The sequence below is a fragment of the Arachis ipaensis genome, chromosome B8 (assembly GCF_059453495.1).
Source record: "Arachis ipaensis isolate K30076 ecotype BB chromosome B8, ASM5945349v1, whole genome shotgun sequence".
Lineage (NCBI taxonomy): Eukaryota > Viridiplantae > Streptophyta > Magnoliopsida > Fabales > Fabaceae > Arachis > Arachis ipaensis.
This window is the reverse complement of record NC_142443.1, coordinates 134,944,175-134,961,697: the sequence shown is the minus strand read 5'-3', so window position 1 is coordinate 134,961,697 and position 17,523 is coordinate 134,944,175. Positions and strand designations below refer to the sequence as shown.

General features: G+C 30.7%; 2 protein-coding genes across 2 annotated transcripts; both read left to right on the top strand.

Moving 5' to 3' along the window:
- Positions 1 to 524: 524 nt before the first annotated feature.
- On the top strand, positions 525 to 1,337 carry LOC148549940 (uncharacterized). Its single transcript, XM_088495860.1, has one exon. It carries the CDS (start codon positions 525 to 527, stop codon positions 1,335 to 1,337), a length of 813 nt encoding a protein of 270 aa, XP_088351986.1.
- Positions 1,338 to 5,320: 3,983 nt separating this feature from the next.
- On the top strand, positions 5,321 to 11,101 carry LOC107612913 (SPOC domain / Transcription elongation factor S-II protein). Its single transcript, XM_016314699.3, has 5 exons — positions 5,321 to 5,574; positions 5,915 to 8,234; positions 8,937 to 9,057; positions 9,730 to 9,786; positions 9,895 to 11,101. The coding sequence occupies exons 2-5, from the start codon at positions 5,983 to 5,985 to the stop codon at positions 10,870 to 10,872; spliced, it is 3,408 nt and encodes a 1,135-aa protein (XP_016170185.1). The 5' UTR covers positions 5,321 to 5,574; positions 5,915 to 5,982; the 3' UTR covers positions 10,873 to 11,101.
- The last annotated feature ends 6,422 nt before the right edge of the window (positions 11,102 to 17,523 follow it).

The window sequence follows — 17,523 nt, the reverse complement described above, 5'->3', positions numbered from 1 at the left end:
TCACTGATGATATATCTAGATATGGCCTTGTGTATCTTATGAAACACAAATCTGAGTCATTTGAAATGTTCAAAATTTTTCACAGTGAAGTTGAAAATTAAACAGGTAAAAGCATTAAGGTGCTTGGATCTGATAGAGGAGGAGAATATCTAAATGATAATTTTCTTGAGTACTTAAAGAAAAATGAGATTCTTTCTCAATGGACACCTCCTAGTACTCCACAACACAATGGTGTTTTAGAAAGGAAGAATCGAACTTTATTAGATATGGTTCGATCCATGATGGGTTTTACTGATCTTCCATTGAATTTATAGAGCTATGCTTTATAAATAGCAGCATATTTGCTAAATAAAGTACCCACTAAAGCAGTTTCTTTAACACTATATGAGATATGGAAATGACAAAAACCAAATCTCAAACACATTAGAGTTTGAGGATTTCTAGCATATGTTAAGAAATTGCAAAGTAATAAACTTGATGCTAGGTCCGATAAATGTAGATTCATTAGTTACCCTAAAGAAACAATGGGTTATTATTTCTATCACCCTTCTGACCACAAAGTATTTGTGGCAAGAGGTGGAACACTTTTAGAAAATGAATTTCTTTCTGAAGGAAGACAAGGTGAAGAAATAGAACTTGATGAAGTTAAAGAAACCAATAAAATAGTACAAGCTCAAGAATATGAAATTCAAGTTGAGCAACCAACTTTGGATGTACTCAGACTAACACCAAATTTATCATCTTCAAGAGTTGAGGATAACGAACCGATAGTAGTTCAAAGAGAGATTCATGAACCAATCCTTGAACTACCTTTGGAATCGGTTCAGCAACTTCCAAATTTGGTACGAGAATTATCTCTTCGACGGTCCACAAGAAAATATCGTCCACCACTGAGGCTAAACCTAATGGTGCAAGATGATGTAGAAAATGAGATCGATTATGATGATAATGATCCTAAGACTTATGAAGAGACAATGCAAAGTTCCGAAAGTCTAAAACGGCAGAGTGCCATAGAATCCGAAATAGAGTCTATGAGGATCAACAATGTTTGGACTTTGGTTGAACTCTCAAAAGACATAAAATCTATTGGTTGTAAATGGGTTTACAAGAAAAAGATTGGAGCAGATGGTAAGGTAGAGACCTATAAAGCCTGTCTAGTTGCCAAGGGATACCGTCAAAAGGAAGGAATAGATTATGAAGAAACATTTTCTCTTGTAGCAATGCTCAAATCTATTCGAATTCTACTTGCTATAGCAGCATACTATGATTATGAAATATGGCAAATGGATGTGAAAATAACTTTTTTAATGGAGAACTCAAAGAGGTTGTGTACATGACACAACCTGAAGGTTTCACACTTCAGTCTGATCATAGTAAAGTTTGTAAGCTGCAAGGCGCCATTTATGGGCTAAAGCAAGCTTCTAGAAGTTGGAACATTTGCTTTAATAAGACAATCGAAAAGTTCGATTTTATCCGGTGTGAAGAGGATCCTTGCATATACAAAAAGTTTAGTGGGAGTACAGTCATTTTCTTAATACTCTATGTTGATGACATATTACTAATAGGAAATGATGTATCAGCATTGTAAAATACCAAAATTTGGCTATCTCAACAATTCTCCATGAAAGATTTGGGAGAAACAACCTATATTCTAGGAATAAAGATCTATAGAGATAGATCTAAAAGGTTGCTCGGACTCTCACAATCTATATACATTGATACCATATTGAAAAGGTATAACATGGAAAATTCCAAAAAATGCTATTTACCAATAGGCATTGGAATCACTCTCAGCAGAAAGGATTGTTCTAAAACTTTTGAAGAGAGAGTACGCATGAGTAGAATACCATATGCTAGTGCAGTGGGAGCTATCATGTATACCATGACATGTACACGTCCTGATGTCGCATATACGCTAGGAGTAGTCAGTCGATATCAGGCAAATCCCAGTGAGGAACATTGGAAGGTGGTTAAATCCATTTTTAAATATTTAAGAAGAACCAAAGACCAATTCCTCATCTATGGAGATTCTGAACTTATACCAAAAGGGTTCACTGACGCAAGTTTTGCCTCAGATAAAGATGATAGCAAATCTACTTCAGGTTATGTTTTCACCTTAAACGATGGTGCAGTGAGTTGGAAAAGTTCCAAACAAGCTACTGTAGCTGATTCAACGACTGAAGCTACGTACATAGCAGCAAGAGATGCTGCTAAAGAAACTGTGTGGATGAAGAAGTTCATAAATGAGCTTGGTGTGGTGCCCTCAATTAAAGAATCACTTCCATTACTATGCGACAATAATGGAGCCATTGCACAAGCAAAAGAGCCAAGATCACATAAAAAATCTAAGCATATCTTAAAAAGATATCATTTGATAAGAGAGATCGTTGAACGTGGAGACGTTGAGATTCAAAAGGTTGTTGGGAAGGATAATGTAGCAGACCCATTCACTAAGGTGCTTGGATCAAAAGAGTTTGATAAGCACATGTGGGAATTGGGATTGAAATATATGACTGATTGGCTCTAGTGCAAGTGGGAGATTTTGTTGAAAATACATCTATGCCGTAGATCCAATCTGTTATTGGTTCTAGTACAAGTGGGAGATTGTTGGAGATAAGTGTGTATGTCCAATAAAATACTATCATGAATTATTATTATTATTATTATTATTATTATTATTATTATTATTATTTTTATTTTTTATTTTTTTATAAGAATAAACTTTTATAATTTATGATAGTATCCTTAATTAAAATTAGAAACGAATAATTACGATAGGGATCGTAATAATGAGATATACGTTTTTTTAGTACTTTTAATTTAAATTGTTCTTAATCGTAGAATCACTAAAAATGGGACATTAGTGATTCGGATATATATATATATAATAGTCTTCATTAGATGAAAATGAATAGATCTCATTTATTAAATTATATATATAAAGATATAACCATTGAACTGACTCACTCTAAGAATTCCTAATGGTTATAGTTACCGTATATTTGTCAATAGGATATTCTTATGATGAACATAATATTAGAATTTTCCTTTGATCTGCGACTATAATAGTAATTGACAATGTATTTGTTATACTTTGATTCTGGACACCTAACACCCTACGGTGTTAGTTGAATGGACATTGGGTATGATTTAAATACTTGTAGAATTAATGATTAGTCAAAATGGAATCCATCAATTATGGTAATGAGTTTGAGCTCTACGATTATAATGAATGAAATAAACAATGCCTTGGCCAAGGGGTTTGAATGAATTAAGAAATGAGTTTCTTAAGTCATTCATAATTCATTATAATAATGGTAACAAGTTAGAGTTTGACAATCAAACCGTACTCTAAAAGTTAGCCAAGAGCAGAAAAGATGGAAGGAATTGTATTTTTTGTTCATCTTGTGTTCTTAGTAAAAATATTATTACTTCATACTATCGGGTCGTCAAGCAGCGTTGTAAATTTAGTATGACTAATTTACTACTTGCTTAGTATTGAACCTATGGGGTCACACACTAACGAGTGTTCTAATCCTTGGTAAATAATCATTTAATTATTATTTTGATTAGATCAAATAAATAATTATATTAATTCAAATAGAATATTATTATATTCTTTGCTAGCACCATGAATATAATAATATGATAATTGAGAATATTAAATAATTAATTATTTATTTATGATGAAATTTAAATATGGATAAGATCCTAATTGATTCTATTTCAAATTAAGTTGTAATTTGATTCACAAATCGGTCACCAATCTCATACTATATATATGTGTATATGTTAAAAGAAAAGAAGACAAGTTTTTCTTTTATCTCCACATACATAAATATTCCAATTCTTAATGAAAAATTACTGGTGCAAGGAGTTGCAAAAAATCTCTCAGTTAAATCCATTGGTTAGAGAGTTGACAACAAGGATCAGCCTCGGTGTGGATACACATAGTACCTTCGTACTATCGAAAGAGAAAGTTTTATTCACTAGGGTACTCAAGTATTGGCATCTAACCCATCTTATTTCAATAAAGTTTTAAGCACAAAATAAATCAATAGGATTACTTTATTACTTTCGTTGCGTGTTATGAACACTTGTAATCCTTCAAAATGAACCGAAATTATTTCATATTTGAACAAGCAGTAAAAAAGACTCAACCATCAACAAAAATACATCGAATGTATACAACGGATAAATATTATAGCTATAACTAACTAAACAAGCACACATGAACACGTTCAGCAAATTCAAGCGAAACGAAACCAAATGAACCTCAATTAAACAAAGAAATAAACTGAAAGTACTTAAAGAATAAAAAATTTGGTCAATACTTAACAGCATTATCAAGTGAACCTCAATTAATTTACAAATGAACCAAAATGAGTTCAGATTTCAACAAGGAGTCAAAAAGACTCAATCATCAACAAAACACATATCAAACAAGTAGAAAAACAAGAAAAATTGAATTAGAGAAATTTGACCCACTAAACCCTAAACCAAACTAGTAGAAATGCAAAGGAGAAAACTGAACATAATGAACAAGTACCTTGAAGAATCTTTGTTTTTTTTTTGTTATGTTTTTTGTTAATGATCTCAAAGGCTGGATTTTTCTATAGTTTTTGTTGAGAATTTGAAAGATTTTTGAGAGATTTTGAGAGAAATTTCAGATTTCTTTGTTGCAGTTTTAAGTAAGAGATATGAACGATTTTTTATATTAGAGCGCGAAGAGAAAGGTAACGTTTATTTAGGATTTTTGGCGTGTGTTACACGTTTTTTTAATGAGAGTAGTTTTTGTTGATGTTAGACTTACTTAGGCACAGTTTGGGTAAACAACTTAATTAAGTTACTTTTGAAGAAATAGTTTAAATAATAAATGCTTATATTAAAAGTAGTTTATAAATAAGTTATTTTGTGTTTGGTTTTTTAGTTCTAAAAGTACTTATTTTAAGAAAAAAAGTGATAAAAAACTTTTTATTATGAGAGAAGTCATTTTTTTTAACTTTTCGTTAAGTACCAAAATAACTTTTTATAAAGTTGCAATTTTGCTTTGAAAATTATACCAGACATTAATACTACACATTTTTATAAGTTAAAAATTAAAAAAAGTAACTTATGAATCTATCCAAACGGACCTAAATTAAATTTGAATGACAATAAGACTTGGATGTGTAAGTGATCTGTTTTTTTTTTGGTGATCTGTTTTGATAATTCAAGTACTAATTCTAGTTAAGGTTTTTTTTTTTTTTTATTTTAAAAATTCCTACCGAAACGGTGCGTTTTCGCATACAAGCTATAGAAGAATCAAGAACGTGAAAGAGAGAGATGCTTTTGCGGCTCTTATTGTGAGCAAGACTCGTACCACCTCATTCCTCTTTACCTCCTTTCTTTTATACACTATCGTTATCTTCTATAGTTCTATTCTCTTACCTCTTCTCCTTCCTCACTCGCTTTATTAGGGTTAGGGTTTTCACTTCCCACTCTTCCACCCACCACTCTTCTTCTCTCACAGCCGCCCGTCGTGTTTCTTTCTCTCTCTCTCTCTCTCTCTCTCTTCCCGATCGGAAATTAGAGGTACGTCTTTCATATCTAGATTTTCCATTAGATTCCGTCGATTAATTCATTGTTCTTTGATTATTTTCGACTTCTTTTTCTCCCTTATTTTGTTTTGTTCATATCGTTTGATAAATTTTCATCGGTTGATTTGTGGAAGTTAGCATAGGTTATTTTTGGGTTTTACACATTGAGATTATTATTTAATTGCAATGAAAGAAATCATCGTCTGGTTGGTGATTTTGTAGCTTCTACCTGCTATCTGATTGTTGATGTTGAATTGGTTATTTTGAGGATAAAGTGTTGTTAATTATGAATGCTTCAATTGATAAGGCTGTCAAATTGTTGTTAACTGTTTCAGGTTGAAATATTGGCTTGGATTCTTGGAATTGGTGTTATTTATGGTTTTAATGGAGAATAGAGGCTAGGATGTCCAACAATCTGGTTTCGGAGCCGATGCCAAGCATGCAGATGGCTCAGTTGCAGCCAATTGTGACCAAAGTAGATTCTACGGCTGGACAGATGGATATGGGGTTATTGGCTTCTGTAACTGCTGATCCTACTCCACAGCAACGCGGAGGTGCAAATGATCATGTTGGATTGTTGAGAGATGGGTCTGGTGATCCCAGGTCTCGGGGCTTATCGAATTCAGCTATGCAGAGTGTTCGAGTAGAAGCACGAATGAGTAATATGGGTCCACAGCAACTGGTAACAACTCCCAAGCGGAAGGCACCAATGGAATTATCAACTGGTAGCTCTGTGACATCCAACAAAAGGGTTGCACAAGGGGGAAATAGACCTTGGTTGCAGCAAGCTTCTAATCTGTCGAATAAAGGTTCTGCGCAGATGCAATCCCCATCTAATGCCTCCCCCCGCCCTCAGCAATCGGCAGTCTCCAATAAGAGAAAAGTGCAGATGACTGAATCTGTTTCCAGTAAATCAAGTACGCCACGGTCCTCGAATTCTAAAAATCAGAATACGCAGATGAAGCAGCCATCCAAGGTTCAAACAGAATCTTCTGAAAGTGTTAGGTCCAAGATGAGGGAGTCATTAGCTGGTGCTCTGGCCTTGGTTTCTAAGCAAGATAAACCGACCCAGAACAATAACACAATGAATGATGCTGCTACTAATGGGAAATTAGAGAACAACTCTCAGTGGGATGGGTCAGCACCTGCACCCATTGATATTGCCCCAGAGCAAAGGCAAGATATTTCTGAATCTGCTCAGCCTTCTTTTTCTGCAGCTGGTTCAGTTGACCATGCAACAGGAGAGCAGAGAAATAATGCATCTTCTAGTGAAGATTTTTCTGAAAAATTCAAGGATTTTGAAATGGGATCTATAAATATATCAAATAATGAAAATATACTCGGGTTGAACTGTGATAAGCAAGACTTCCAGTCAGATTACACTTTGACTACTGATGATGTTCCATTCAGCGACAGTTTTTTTGTGAAAGATGATCTTTTGCAGGGTAATGGTCTTTCATGGGTATTATCTGATGTGGTAGGCATGGACAATCAAAAGGAAAGTCAAAATATTATAGAGCAGAGACCAGAACCCGAGGAACGATTACCTGAAGTTTTAGCATCAAGGATAGAAGAAGAACTTTTCAAATTGTTTGGAGGTGTGAATAAGAAGTACAAAGAGAAGGGGAGGTCTCTCCTATTCAATTTGAAGGATAGAAATAATCCAGAACTAAGAGAAAAGGTTATGTCGGGTGACATTCGTCCCGAACAATTGTGTTCCATGACAGCAGAGGAACTTGCTTCAAAGGAACTCTCCCAATGGCGGATAGCCAAGGCTGAAGAGCTTGCTCAAATGGTGGTTTTACCTGATTCAGATGTTGATATTAAGAGGTTAGTCAAGAAAACACATAAAGGTGAGTTTCAGGTGGAAGTTGAACATGAAGATAACGTTCCCATTGAGGAGATCTCCAGTGGCACCACATCTTCTAGAAGTCTAACAAGTAGAAAAGGTGGGGAAGCCAGGAGTCAAAAAACTAAAAAAAGTGGGGAGGCCACTTCTTCCAAATCTGCTGTGGTCAAAGAAAATAAAAACACGGATGGTGAGAAGAGCAATTCAGAGAAGGATAATGCATTTTCCATTACCATTTCATCCAACGATGGGACTGATCCAATGCAAGGCCTTATGACAGATGATGCACTGAAGGATCCCGACTTTCTTCCACCAATTGTCTCTCTTGATGAATTCATGGAATCCCTTCATTCTGAGCCACCATTTGAAAATTTACCGATGGAATCAGGTAAAGAAGCTCCTGAATCGAACAAGGACGATTCCAAGGTTGGATCTAAATCAAAATCTTTGGATATTACCCCAAGGGAGCAAGCTGGTGTCACCCCTGATAAATCTGAAAATCTAGATGCCAAAGGTGAAAAACTGGTTAATGCAGAATCTGGGTCTACTTCTGATAGACGTTGCAATGAGAGCGAAGCTGGCGTGAAGCCAACTGATGATCATGCAAAGGAAAGGTTAACGGATAACAAGAAGAATGCTTCTGTTGATGCTGAGCTGAGAACAAGTAATTTTAATGCTGAAGAGCGACATGGCAATAATAGCTTGTATGCAAAAACTGCAGTACATACTAAGGGTGAATGCTTCTGGGACGGAATGCTTCAACTGAATATATCTACGACTGATTCAGTAATAAGCATATTTAAAAGGTATTTTATTAAATGTTCGTGACATCTTTTACGACAAGTTGCCACTATTTTGCTGAGGACATTTGTTGATAAGTTGTGTCTGTCTGCAAGTATTATTTATTTCACTTGTTGTATTGCATGCCATCTTTTATATGTATATATATATATATATATATATATATATATATATATATATATATATATATATATATATATATATATTTGGTTGGGGGTATTTTTGTTCAATGATATGGTTTCAGTTTGGTAGTAGTTATTATTATTATTATTATTTTGAATTTTTGAAAGCAGAGCAAAATGTTGGTTGTTGATACTAAGTTGCCTTAAACAGGTTGGACTCTCATGCATTGCCATTTCGAAACTTTTTTCCGATTTTTTTGAGTTATTTACTTATTCAATTTTGCTCCTTAGCATTAGCCATAAACACTTGCAGAGACATTTATTGTATCTGTTGTTTCTGTCATCTCCTTTTGCAATTGTTGTAGTAATTACTAATTGGGCATGCTATATAGGGTAGTACATTATATTGAACTATGTACTAGTGCTTCTTCAAGGATTGTGTGGGATTTATTTGTTTTTATCCCTTTGATTGGAGGGTCTGAAAGGTGGAATTGCCTTTTATTATGCTGAAGATCGAATTATTCTTGTTTAAAAGAGTTAGAAATTGTACTGATTTTTTTCTGATTTAATTTTATATTCTTGAAGTGGTGAGAAAACTACTGCAAAAGACTGGCCTGGTTTTCTTGAGATCAAGGGAAGGGTTCGACTTGAAGCATTTGAGAAATTTTTGCAAGAGCTTCCTCAGTCAAGAAGTCGTGCTATAATGGTATCTCAAGTTTCTTCTTGTTGTACTAAATTAGTACTTGTGTCTTGTATGTTTATGTTACCTTCCATGCAGAAAGAAATGATAAAGAGAGAGATCAGAAACGTTGCATTTCGATGCTTTCCTTTCGTTTTACTAATGGCAAATTATGTCTTGAGTGCAATATGTTTGCGCCTTTTCCTTCGATTGAGATAATACTGATAGAGGCATTACTCCATTAAGGCTGGTAGAGTTTTTAAAATAACGAAGGTAAAACAATGGCTGTGAGACCTGTAAAATTGTTTACAAGTTAAAATTTTGCGAAATTCTGTAATTAAATTATGGCGTATCTAGTGACCTGATTTAAAGGCTTCTTCCCTAAGACCTTTATATTCAAAACTACGAAATTTTGAATTAAAAATGATGTTATATAAAAATGTTTTGGCGTATTTGTGAGAGAAAAAATGGATTTAAAAAGTCCAGTAACCATTTCATGTGAAAAGGTATATAAAAAATTATTCTTCACCAAATCGACTCGCTTGTTTAGTAGTTTCCAAGGGATGCATGGGACAATTAGGATGTGTAACAGCGTGGTTTGAATTGCTGCCTGATGTTTGCTTTAAAAAATGTGTTATTTTGTCACATTTCACTTTCCTTTTTGGCAGTGTATAAATCTCTGTTGACTATTGATTGCAGGTCGTACACTTCGTTTCGAAAGGGTCTTCACCTAGCCAGCAATCAACACTTCGTGAGGTAATGGTTATGATGAAAATGTTACATTGTCTTATGTCTCTATGCTTTTCGGCGCATTATGTTTTTCTATATTAGATTTATGTTTTTTCTTCTTTTGTATGATTACAGGTGGCTGAATCTTATATTACGGATGAGAGAGTGGGATTTGCTGAGCCTGTGTCTGGAGTTGAACTTTACTTTTGCCCACCTCATAACAAAACAGTTGAAATGCTGAGCAAGATACTTCCAAAGGAACAAATTGAGGCAGTTAATTCTATTGATAATGGCCTAATTGGTATTATTGTATGGAGAAAAACTAATTTAATTTCGTCAACAATTTCACCCACCGCTTCATCACAACACAAACATAGTAGTAGTAGTAGCTCTAAAAGGCAACAATACTTCTCTAGGAGACAGCAAGATGGTAGTAGTAATTTGAATGTGAATGTTGCTAATCCCTCTAATCCACCACCGAATGGTGTTGATGATGATGATGATGACATTCCTCCTGGGTTTGGGCCTCATCAGGCCCGGCCCGAGGATGACCTACCTGAGTTCAGTTTCATGGGTGGTCCAAACACATCATCACACATGGTCCAAAGACCTAGGGGACCACCAGGTATGGTTCCATTCCAAATGGTTAACCAGGCCCCATCACGCCCTGTTGATCAAATGAGGGAGCTTGTGCACAAATATGGTCAAAGCAAAGTAAATTCACATCATTCAGGAAATTGGCAAGACAAATTTGGTGGTTCAATCCAACCTTGGAATGATGATGATGATGATATACCTGAATGGCAGCCGCAAAACTCACAACAGAACCACCAGTTCCCACCACCACCACCACCCCAATTGGCATTGCACCAACAAAACTTTCACCTTAGACCTCACTTGATGAATCAATCTTTCCCAGGTTCACCGACTCTGCCAACACCACCACATCTTCAACCACCTATGAATGTGACACATGGCCAAAGAAATATTGGTCCAAATTGGGTTCCTCCTAACCAGGGAAACAACCACCTGCAACCAAGTGGTGGACAGCACTATGGTGCTCCTATGCAAGGCACGTGGCCTGAAAATGTTACTAGAAGTAGGGGATTTTAGTTTGTTTTAGCATATAGGTTAGGTTAGCTCCTTTGTAAGCTTATGTCAAACTTTTTTTTTCTTTTACTTTTGTAGCATCTTTTTCTTTACCATGTGAAGCAAACAAATGGCTATATTTTATCTTTTTTCATGTTTCAGATAGCCAAGTCTAGGTGATCTGGTGAATAATATGATGCTGTAAACATATTGAATGCGCTTGTTCCTGATACTAAGATTTGCATTTGGTTCATTCTATGCATTAAGGATTTTTTTTTAAAATTAAAATTTTACATCGTAAATGGTAAGTTGTAAATTCTACACCGTACTTTTTTTACGTTGGCTGTCCACACAAAAAGGAGCAGATGTTTTAGTCTAAATTTGTAACTCGTAAACATTTTTTATTTTAGTTTTAAATATTTAAAAGTACCGATAAAATGTATCTTTGCTTTTACGTTTATATATCAACTGAAATACGTATATATAAAAAATTAACTTCCAAACTAGTCTAAGAGTCTATTTGAATAAATAATTTAATTAACCTCTTTTGAAAATAGAATTTATAACCAAATTATTTTATATTCAATTTTTTAGTTTTGAAAGTGTAAAAATAGTAGAGACAGCCAGACAGGTGTCATAATTCTATCCGTGTATTCTTGCTGTGTGTCAAAGAGACACAGATGCCCTTTTTCCTTTTCCATTCATTTATTGCTTAAGCTCAAGTTGAAGATTTGATTTGGTTTTGCAACAAAATCAAACTAAGCCAAGGTTTTGTTCACAATAAAATGGAGGCTAAAAAATTTAGATATAGAAGTAAGATGAGAAATTTATCTATTAAGATATAATATTTATTATCTATTAATATATAATAGGAGAGTAGTAGAGTGGTCTGTGAGTGACAAGTGGAGCGTTCTATATTCGACACATAGAACTGTGTGTGTTTGATAAGTATTTGCTCTTAAAGTTGGACATCTGGCAATTCTCAAATAAAGAAGCAACTGGGCAGGATTTTGATTCAAATTTAAATTGAAAATGATTTTATTCCGGGACTTGCAGCTGTATTTTTGTTGTTAACAAGTATAATTATCCATATGCTATGCACGTGATAAGAATTAAGATTGAAATTATAATTTTAAATTATTTTTTTAAAATTAATTTGAATTATAATAATTTAAAAAAGTAACATGTTATGTATTGTTTTTTTTTATTTAGTGTTAATCGGATTAATTCTAAAATAGTTATTAATCGGTTTTAATAATATATTTTTTTCAATAAATCAGAGATATATACTGAATGTGATCATAAATAATATAGTAATAGTTAAATCCACCAATAAATATATTAGTTATTATCATACTATAAAACAAATTAAATATAAAGACTATTAGTACTTATAAATCTATAAAATCGCACTGTCTTTGTTCGCGTGCAAGGGTTTACTTATCAAATAAATTTAAAATATGAACAAAAAATATTTATAAATTGGACCTAGCATCACTTGAAAGAATAATGGAAAATAATTAACTTACCTTATCATCCATGAGAACCATTTCTATGTAAGTCGCTTGTTCTTGTCAAATTTGGATGAGACTTTCCATAACCTTATATATTAATTTTGTTAAATAATTCTATATATATATATATATATATATATATATATTACGGTAGTTTTTCTTAATATATATACATATATATAAATAATTCTATAATATACATGAATAAAAAAATATATGAATTATATTTTATTAAACTCTATGTTACCGGTTATTAAAAACATTAAAATATATGAACCAAAAATATTTATAAAATGGACCTAACATCATTTCTATACATATACATTACTATCCATAAGAACTATTTCTTTGTAAATTGTCTTGTTCTTATCAAATTTGGATAGAACTTTTCATAACCTTATATATTAATTTTGTTAAATAATTCTATATATATATATATAATATATATATATATATTACGGTAGTTTTTCTTAATATATATATATATATACATAAATAAAAAAAATATGTGAATTATATTTTGTTAAACTCTATGTTACCGGTTATTAAAAATATCTAAATCATATATATTAATTATTTTTTGTTATAATTATTTCGTTTTATATATATGATTATTTTTTATTCTATAATCGTGCAATAATTTTTTATTTTTTATATCTATATATATTCCTCAATTCCGACTCCATTCATACGCATATTAACAGTTTTTTTCTAATAGTGATATTTTAATTTTTCAATTTTTCGTTTTTCTTTTTTTCACGTATTTTTCTTTTTTTTTTAAATAGTGATGTTTTAATATTTCTTTTTCTTTTTTTTAAATACATTTTTTTTAATAATTACATTACTAATCTGAAATATAAAATGAGAAAGAAAATATATTTAAAAATCAGAAAAAAAAATTTTATATTAAAAATATAAAAACAATATATTCAAAAAGAATAGTCGTAATATATAAATTGAGTCAATAATTTAAATTTCTCTAAAACTAATTTAATCAAATACCAATATTAGAAATAAATTATTTAAATAATATTTAATCTATTCTAGTCCTTAGACACGTATAGATTATAGTCATTCTCGTAATGGCAACAAACTGAAACAACGTTATAAGATGTATAATGTCCTAATATTTTAACATACTATAAATCATATTATAAATTTATATATCATATTATAATTTTAAGTCAACTCCTTAAATATATTATAACATAAACTATCTAAAAAGATACACTAAATTAACGAATATCATATGGGTCACAACATACACTCTAAATTGTCACGATATTTCAAATAAAAAGAGCGTTAATACAAGAAAATCAATGAATATATATAATTAAAATAAAGAGCAACAAAGAGACACACAAAAAAATAAAATAAAATAAAGAGAATCAATAAAAACATTAACATATAAACCACATACACAAACAATGTATATATTAATTGTGAATCACAAAAAAAGACAATATACATACACACATATATATTTGTGTGTGTGTGAATTGAAGTACACATGACAAAATAGAATATTACAAAATAAAATTATAGTAAGATTATTTAAAAACAACATAAAAATCACACATTTTTTTGTTAATCATAAGCTAAAATAAAAAAAAGTGTGCGTCTAATAATAAGCAATTAAAATAAATAAAAATTTTAAAAAATATAAAAAAATAAAATGTATAAATAAAGATAAAAGAAACAAAAATTCAATAAATTACAAAAATTGTACCTAAACACGAGAGAGAGAGAGGGGAGGGGAGGGAAGGAGGAGAGGAGGGAGAGAGAGAAAAGAAAGCGAATAAGTAAAAAACATTTGATCTTATATAAATAGAGGGTATTGAGAAAAATAAACTAATTAAATTAATTCATATATTTCGTTATCATATTTATTATTTATTAAATAGTTCGATATTTACTCCAATCAAATCAAATAATTAATATAATTAATTAAATTAATTAATTGATATATTTAATTAATTATAATTGATTTGCTTTAATGAATTAAATGAAACAAATCAGGAAACACCTTAAGAGCATGTCGCATCAGTTCTGTTATCAAATGCAAAAATCTGATTTTTATATAATAGAATAAATAGATAATAAAGATATTTTCTTAAATTAGTATAATTGTGCATTATTCATTAAATATTACAATTTAATTGTAATATTGTAATATAATTATAATAAAGATATTTTTTAAAATAAATTTATTTAGAAAAATATAAATTGGTTATTAATAACCAGTGCCATTATCATATAATTGAAATTAATTTTTGTTAATGTTTCTGTTTAGTCTATTTGATATATTTCATGAACATAAATTGGTGAATTAATTTGAATTCTGAATTTTGCAGGAGCATACATAAAGTATAATAGATCAAGTAGCTAAATCAAGAATATAGTAGTCAAATAAACATTTTACCTAACATACTAATTACTTTGTATTTTAATGTGTTTGAATTAAGAAACAACAGGTTGACAGCAATATTTTCTGATTGAAATTGTCTATGATTCCTTTAAAAGAAGAGGTTAGTTTAGTAATTTTATCTCTTTGATGGGTTCCAAACTTGGTAGTTTTGATGGAATTATTGATATTCTTAATGCTTCGTTGCAAAGGCTTAGGATTTAGAATTTTCTGAATAGAAATGTAATTTAGAATTGCATATCAATTCTCATATCAATTCTGTATAATTTATCATACCAGACTGTTCTTTTATTTGTATTTACTTGATAGAGAAATACAAATTTTTGTTAAAAAAATTTCAGTATATATCTTATTCTATCATAGTTGTACCAATAAGATGTGGGCTGGAAGGATGATTTTCTTTTCTTTTATCTAAAACAGTATGTTGAACTTTTTCATTATAATGCTTTGTTTCCTGGATTACAGCATTAGCTTGCTCCTTTTTCTTCTTCTTTTTAGATACTCAGCTAGAAATTTCGTATATTAATATTTTGTTGAGCCTCTTAATTCTTATAAATGCAATTTCATTGAAATTTGGTTTTCATAATGATTAATTGTTGGCTTCACACTAACTTTAGTAATGGCTTAGATGGTAAAAAGGTGTTATTTGTCCTTGGATACGGCGAATTTGATAACTTTCTTTTAAAATCTTGCGACATTGATGTTAACAAACTCACGACATTGATGTTAGGCAAATACTCTTTGAAAAATTGAAACTCTTTAACAATGAACACGATTCTTGGCAAAAATAAAGCTGATTTTTTATACATGTTCTTAAACTGGGTGAAATTCTAAATGCTGATATGAAGACAAATGGCAAGCTAATACTAACAATGTTAAGGTAAACTTAGATAAATTGAATGTGATCTATTTTTTTTTTTTTTGCAGTGGTAGTAGATAACTAGAAGCTAAAATCATATTTACGAAATTCACTGAATGTTGTTGTTGTTAGTGAATATGGTTGTGAATGAACTAGACAAGACCTTGCACCACCAAAGAAGAAGTCACTTTCTAAAGATGAGAAGAGGTATATATCTTTAGTTCTCTTTGTTTTATTTGAATTTTTTGTGATGATTGCATTCTAAATATTATTTTGTTATAAAAAAATAAAGAAAAAAAAATTATGCCTGAAAGTTTAATGAAAGCGGTGGTAAAGACTGGTGCCAAGTGCCAGTTCATGGGAAACATAAGGTGTTATTATTATTATTATTATTATTATTATTATTATTATTATTGAATACTCTTTAACCTTTGATATCCTTACATTATTCTTTTTATTTATTTAGTTAGTTTTTTATTTTTGTTCTGTTATTAAATTTTTAATAAGGGAGGAAATAAATTATAGAATTAAAAGGGTAGCTATTCTTCATAAGATCAAAGTTGTCCATGTAATTCAAATCACAAGTTAGTATTTTTTTTTGTCCTTGCAAATTCATTTTATTCTCCTTTTCAACTTTTCTTCAAAAAAATTAATTTAAGTATTTCTTTTTTGCTTAATAACGTATAAACCACTGAAATAGTATCTCTCATATTACTCTTTAACACTCTTCTTTATTAGTGAGGTAACTAGATAATGAAATTTCTTATGAAAAAAATGCATAAATGCATTATAAATTTGTAATAATTACTATCGTTATGGTAATGTTTGTGCAATTGAGATTGGTCCAAAAATAATTGGTTCATATTTGTATTGTGTCAATCATGATATAACTAATAATTACTTATATCATCAATGAATTTATATAATTAAATCTATATTATTATATCAGTCCTATTTATTGATCTCTGTGTTATGGTGATTGGAGAGAGTTATGATGAAGGCTCTACCTTTTTGTGAGAATGAATTTTTAAGAGCGAAATGATATCATGGTTATGTTGGAGAATGGTAGTTATTGAGAATGATCAATGTGTTAATTTTGTTGTTAACTATGTTTGTTTGGGACTGATATAATTAGAATTCTCACACAGGCCTTGGTAAGTAGATATTAAAAAAATTTCAACAAAATTAATATATCCTTCCAGAATCACTAACATTATGTATATGTTAATTGATGTTTGGACATGTCTAATTAAATAATCTGTTCACTAGAATTATGCTGTTGGCAAGGATATAAAAAATCTTTTTGGTTTTTACAAATCACTTCTCCCATTTTTTAAAAGGTGCAAACAACTTAATTCCAATAGAGTTTACACTAAATATAGACAACAAAATCTTATGTTATAAGAGATTTTTTATGTATATTATGATGTCTATGTGATCTGATGGTATACCAGTAAGTACAACTAGATTTTGTTTTGGCAGGTAAAGTTCTTTTACTACAAAAGAGTGTTAATTTTAAAATATAAAATGCATAGAACTCTCTGTAACTCCGTAGTATCAATGAAAAAATACTGAATGAGCATTTTTAAAAATTCATGTTCCATCTATTAAAATACTGAATGAGTATTTTTAACAATCCATGTCCCATCAATATACACTGTATAATAAATTTTTATATATAAAGATCTTTTTAAATTAAAAATAATAATTATTAATATCAATAAATAAATATCAATAAATATTATAATGGAATAGTGTTTGATCCGGGTGTAGTCCAGGTTTTACACTAGTATATTTTAACATTATAATTTTTGGTATTTTTTAAAATTATGAGAGGTACACAAATCGGATCCTCCGATTTGTGTTTAAAAAATTAA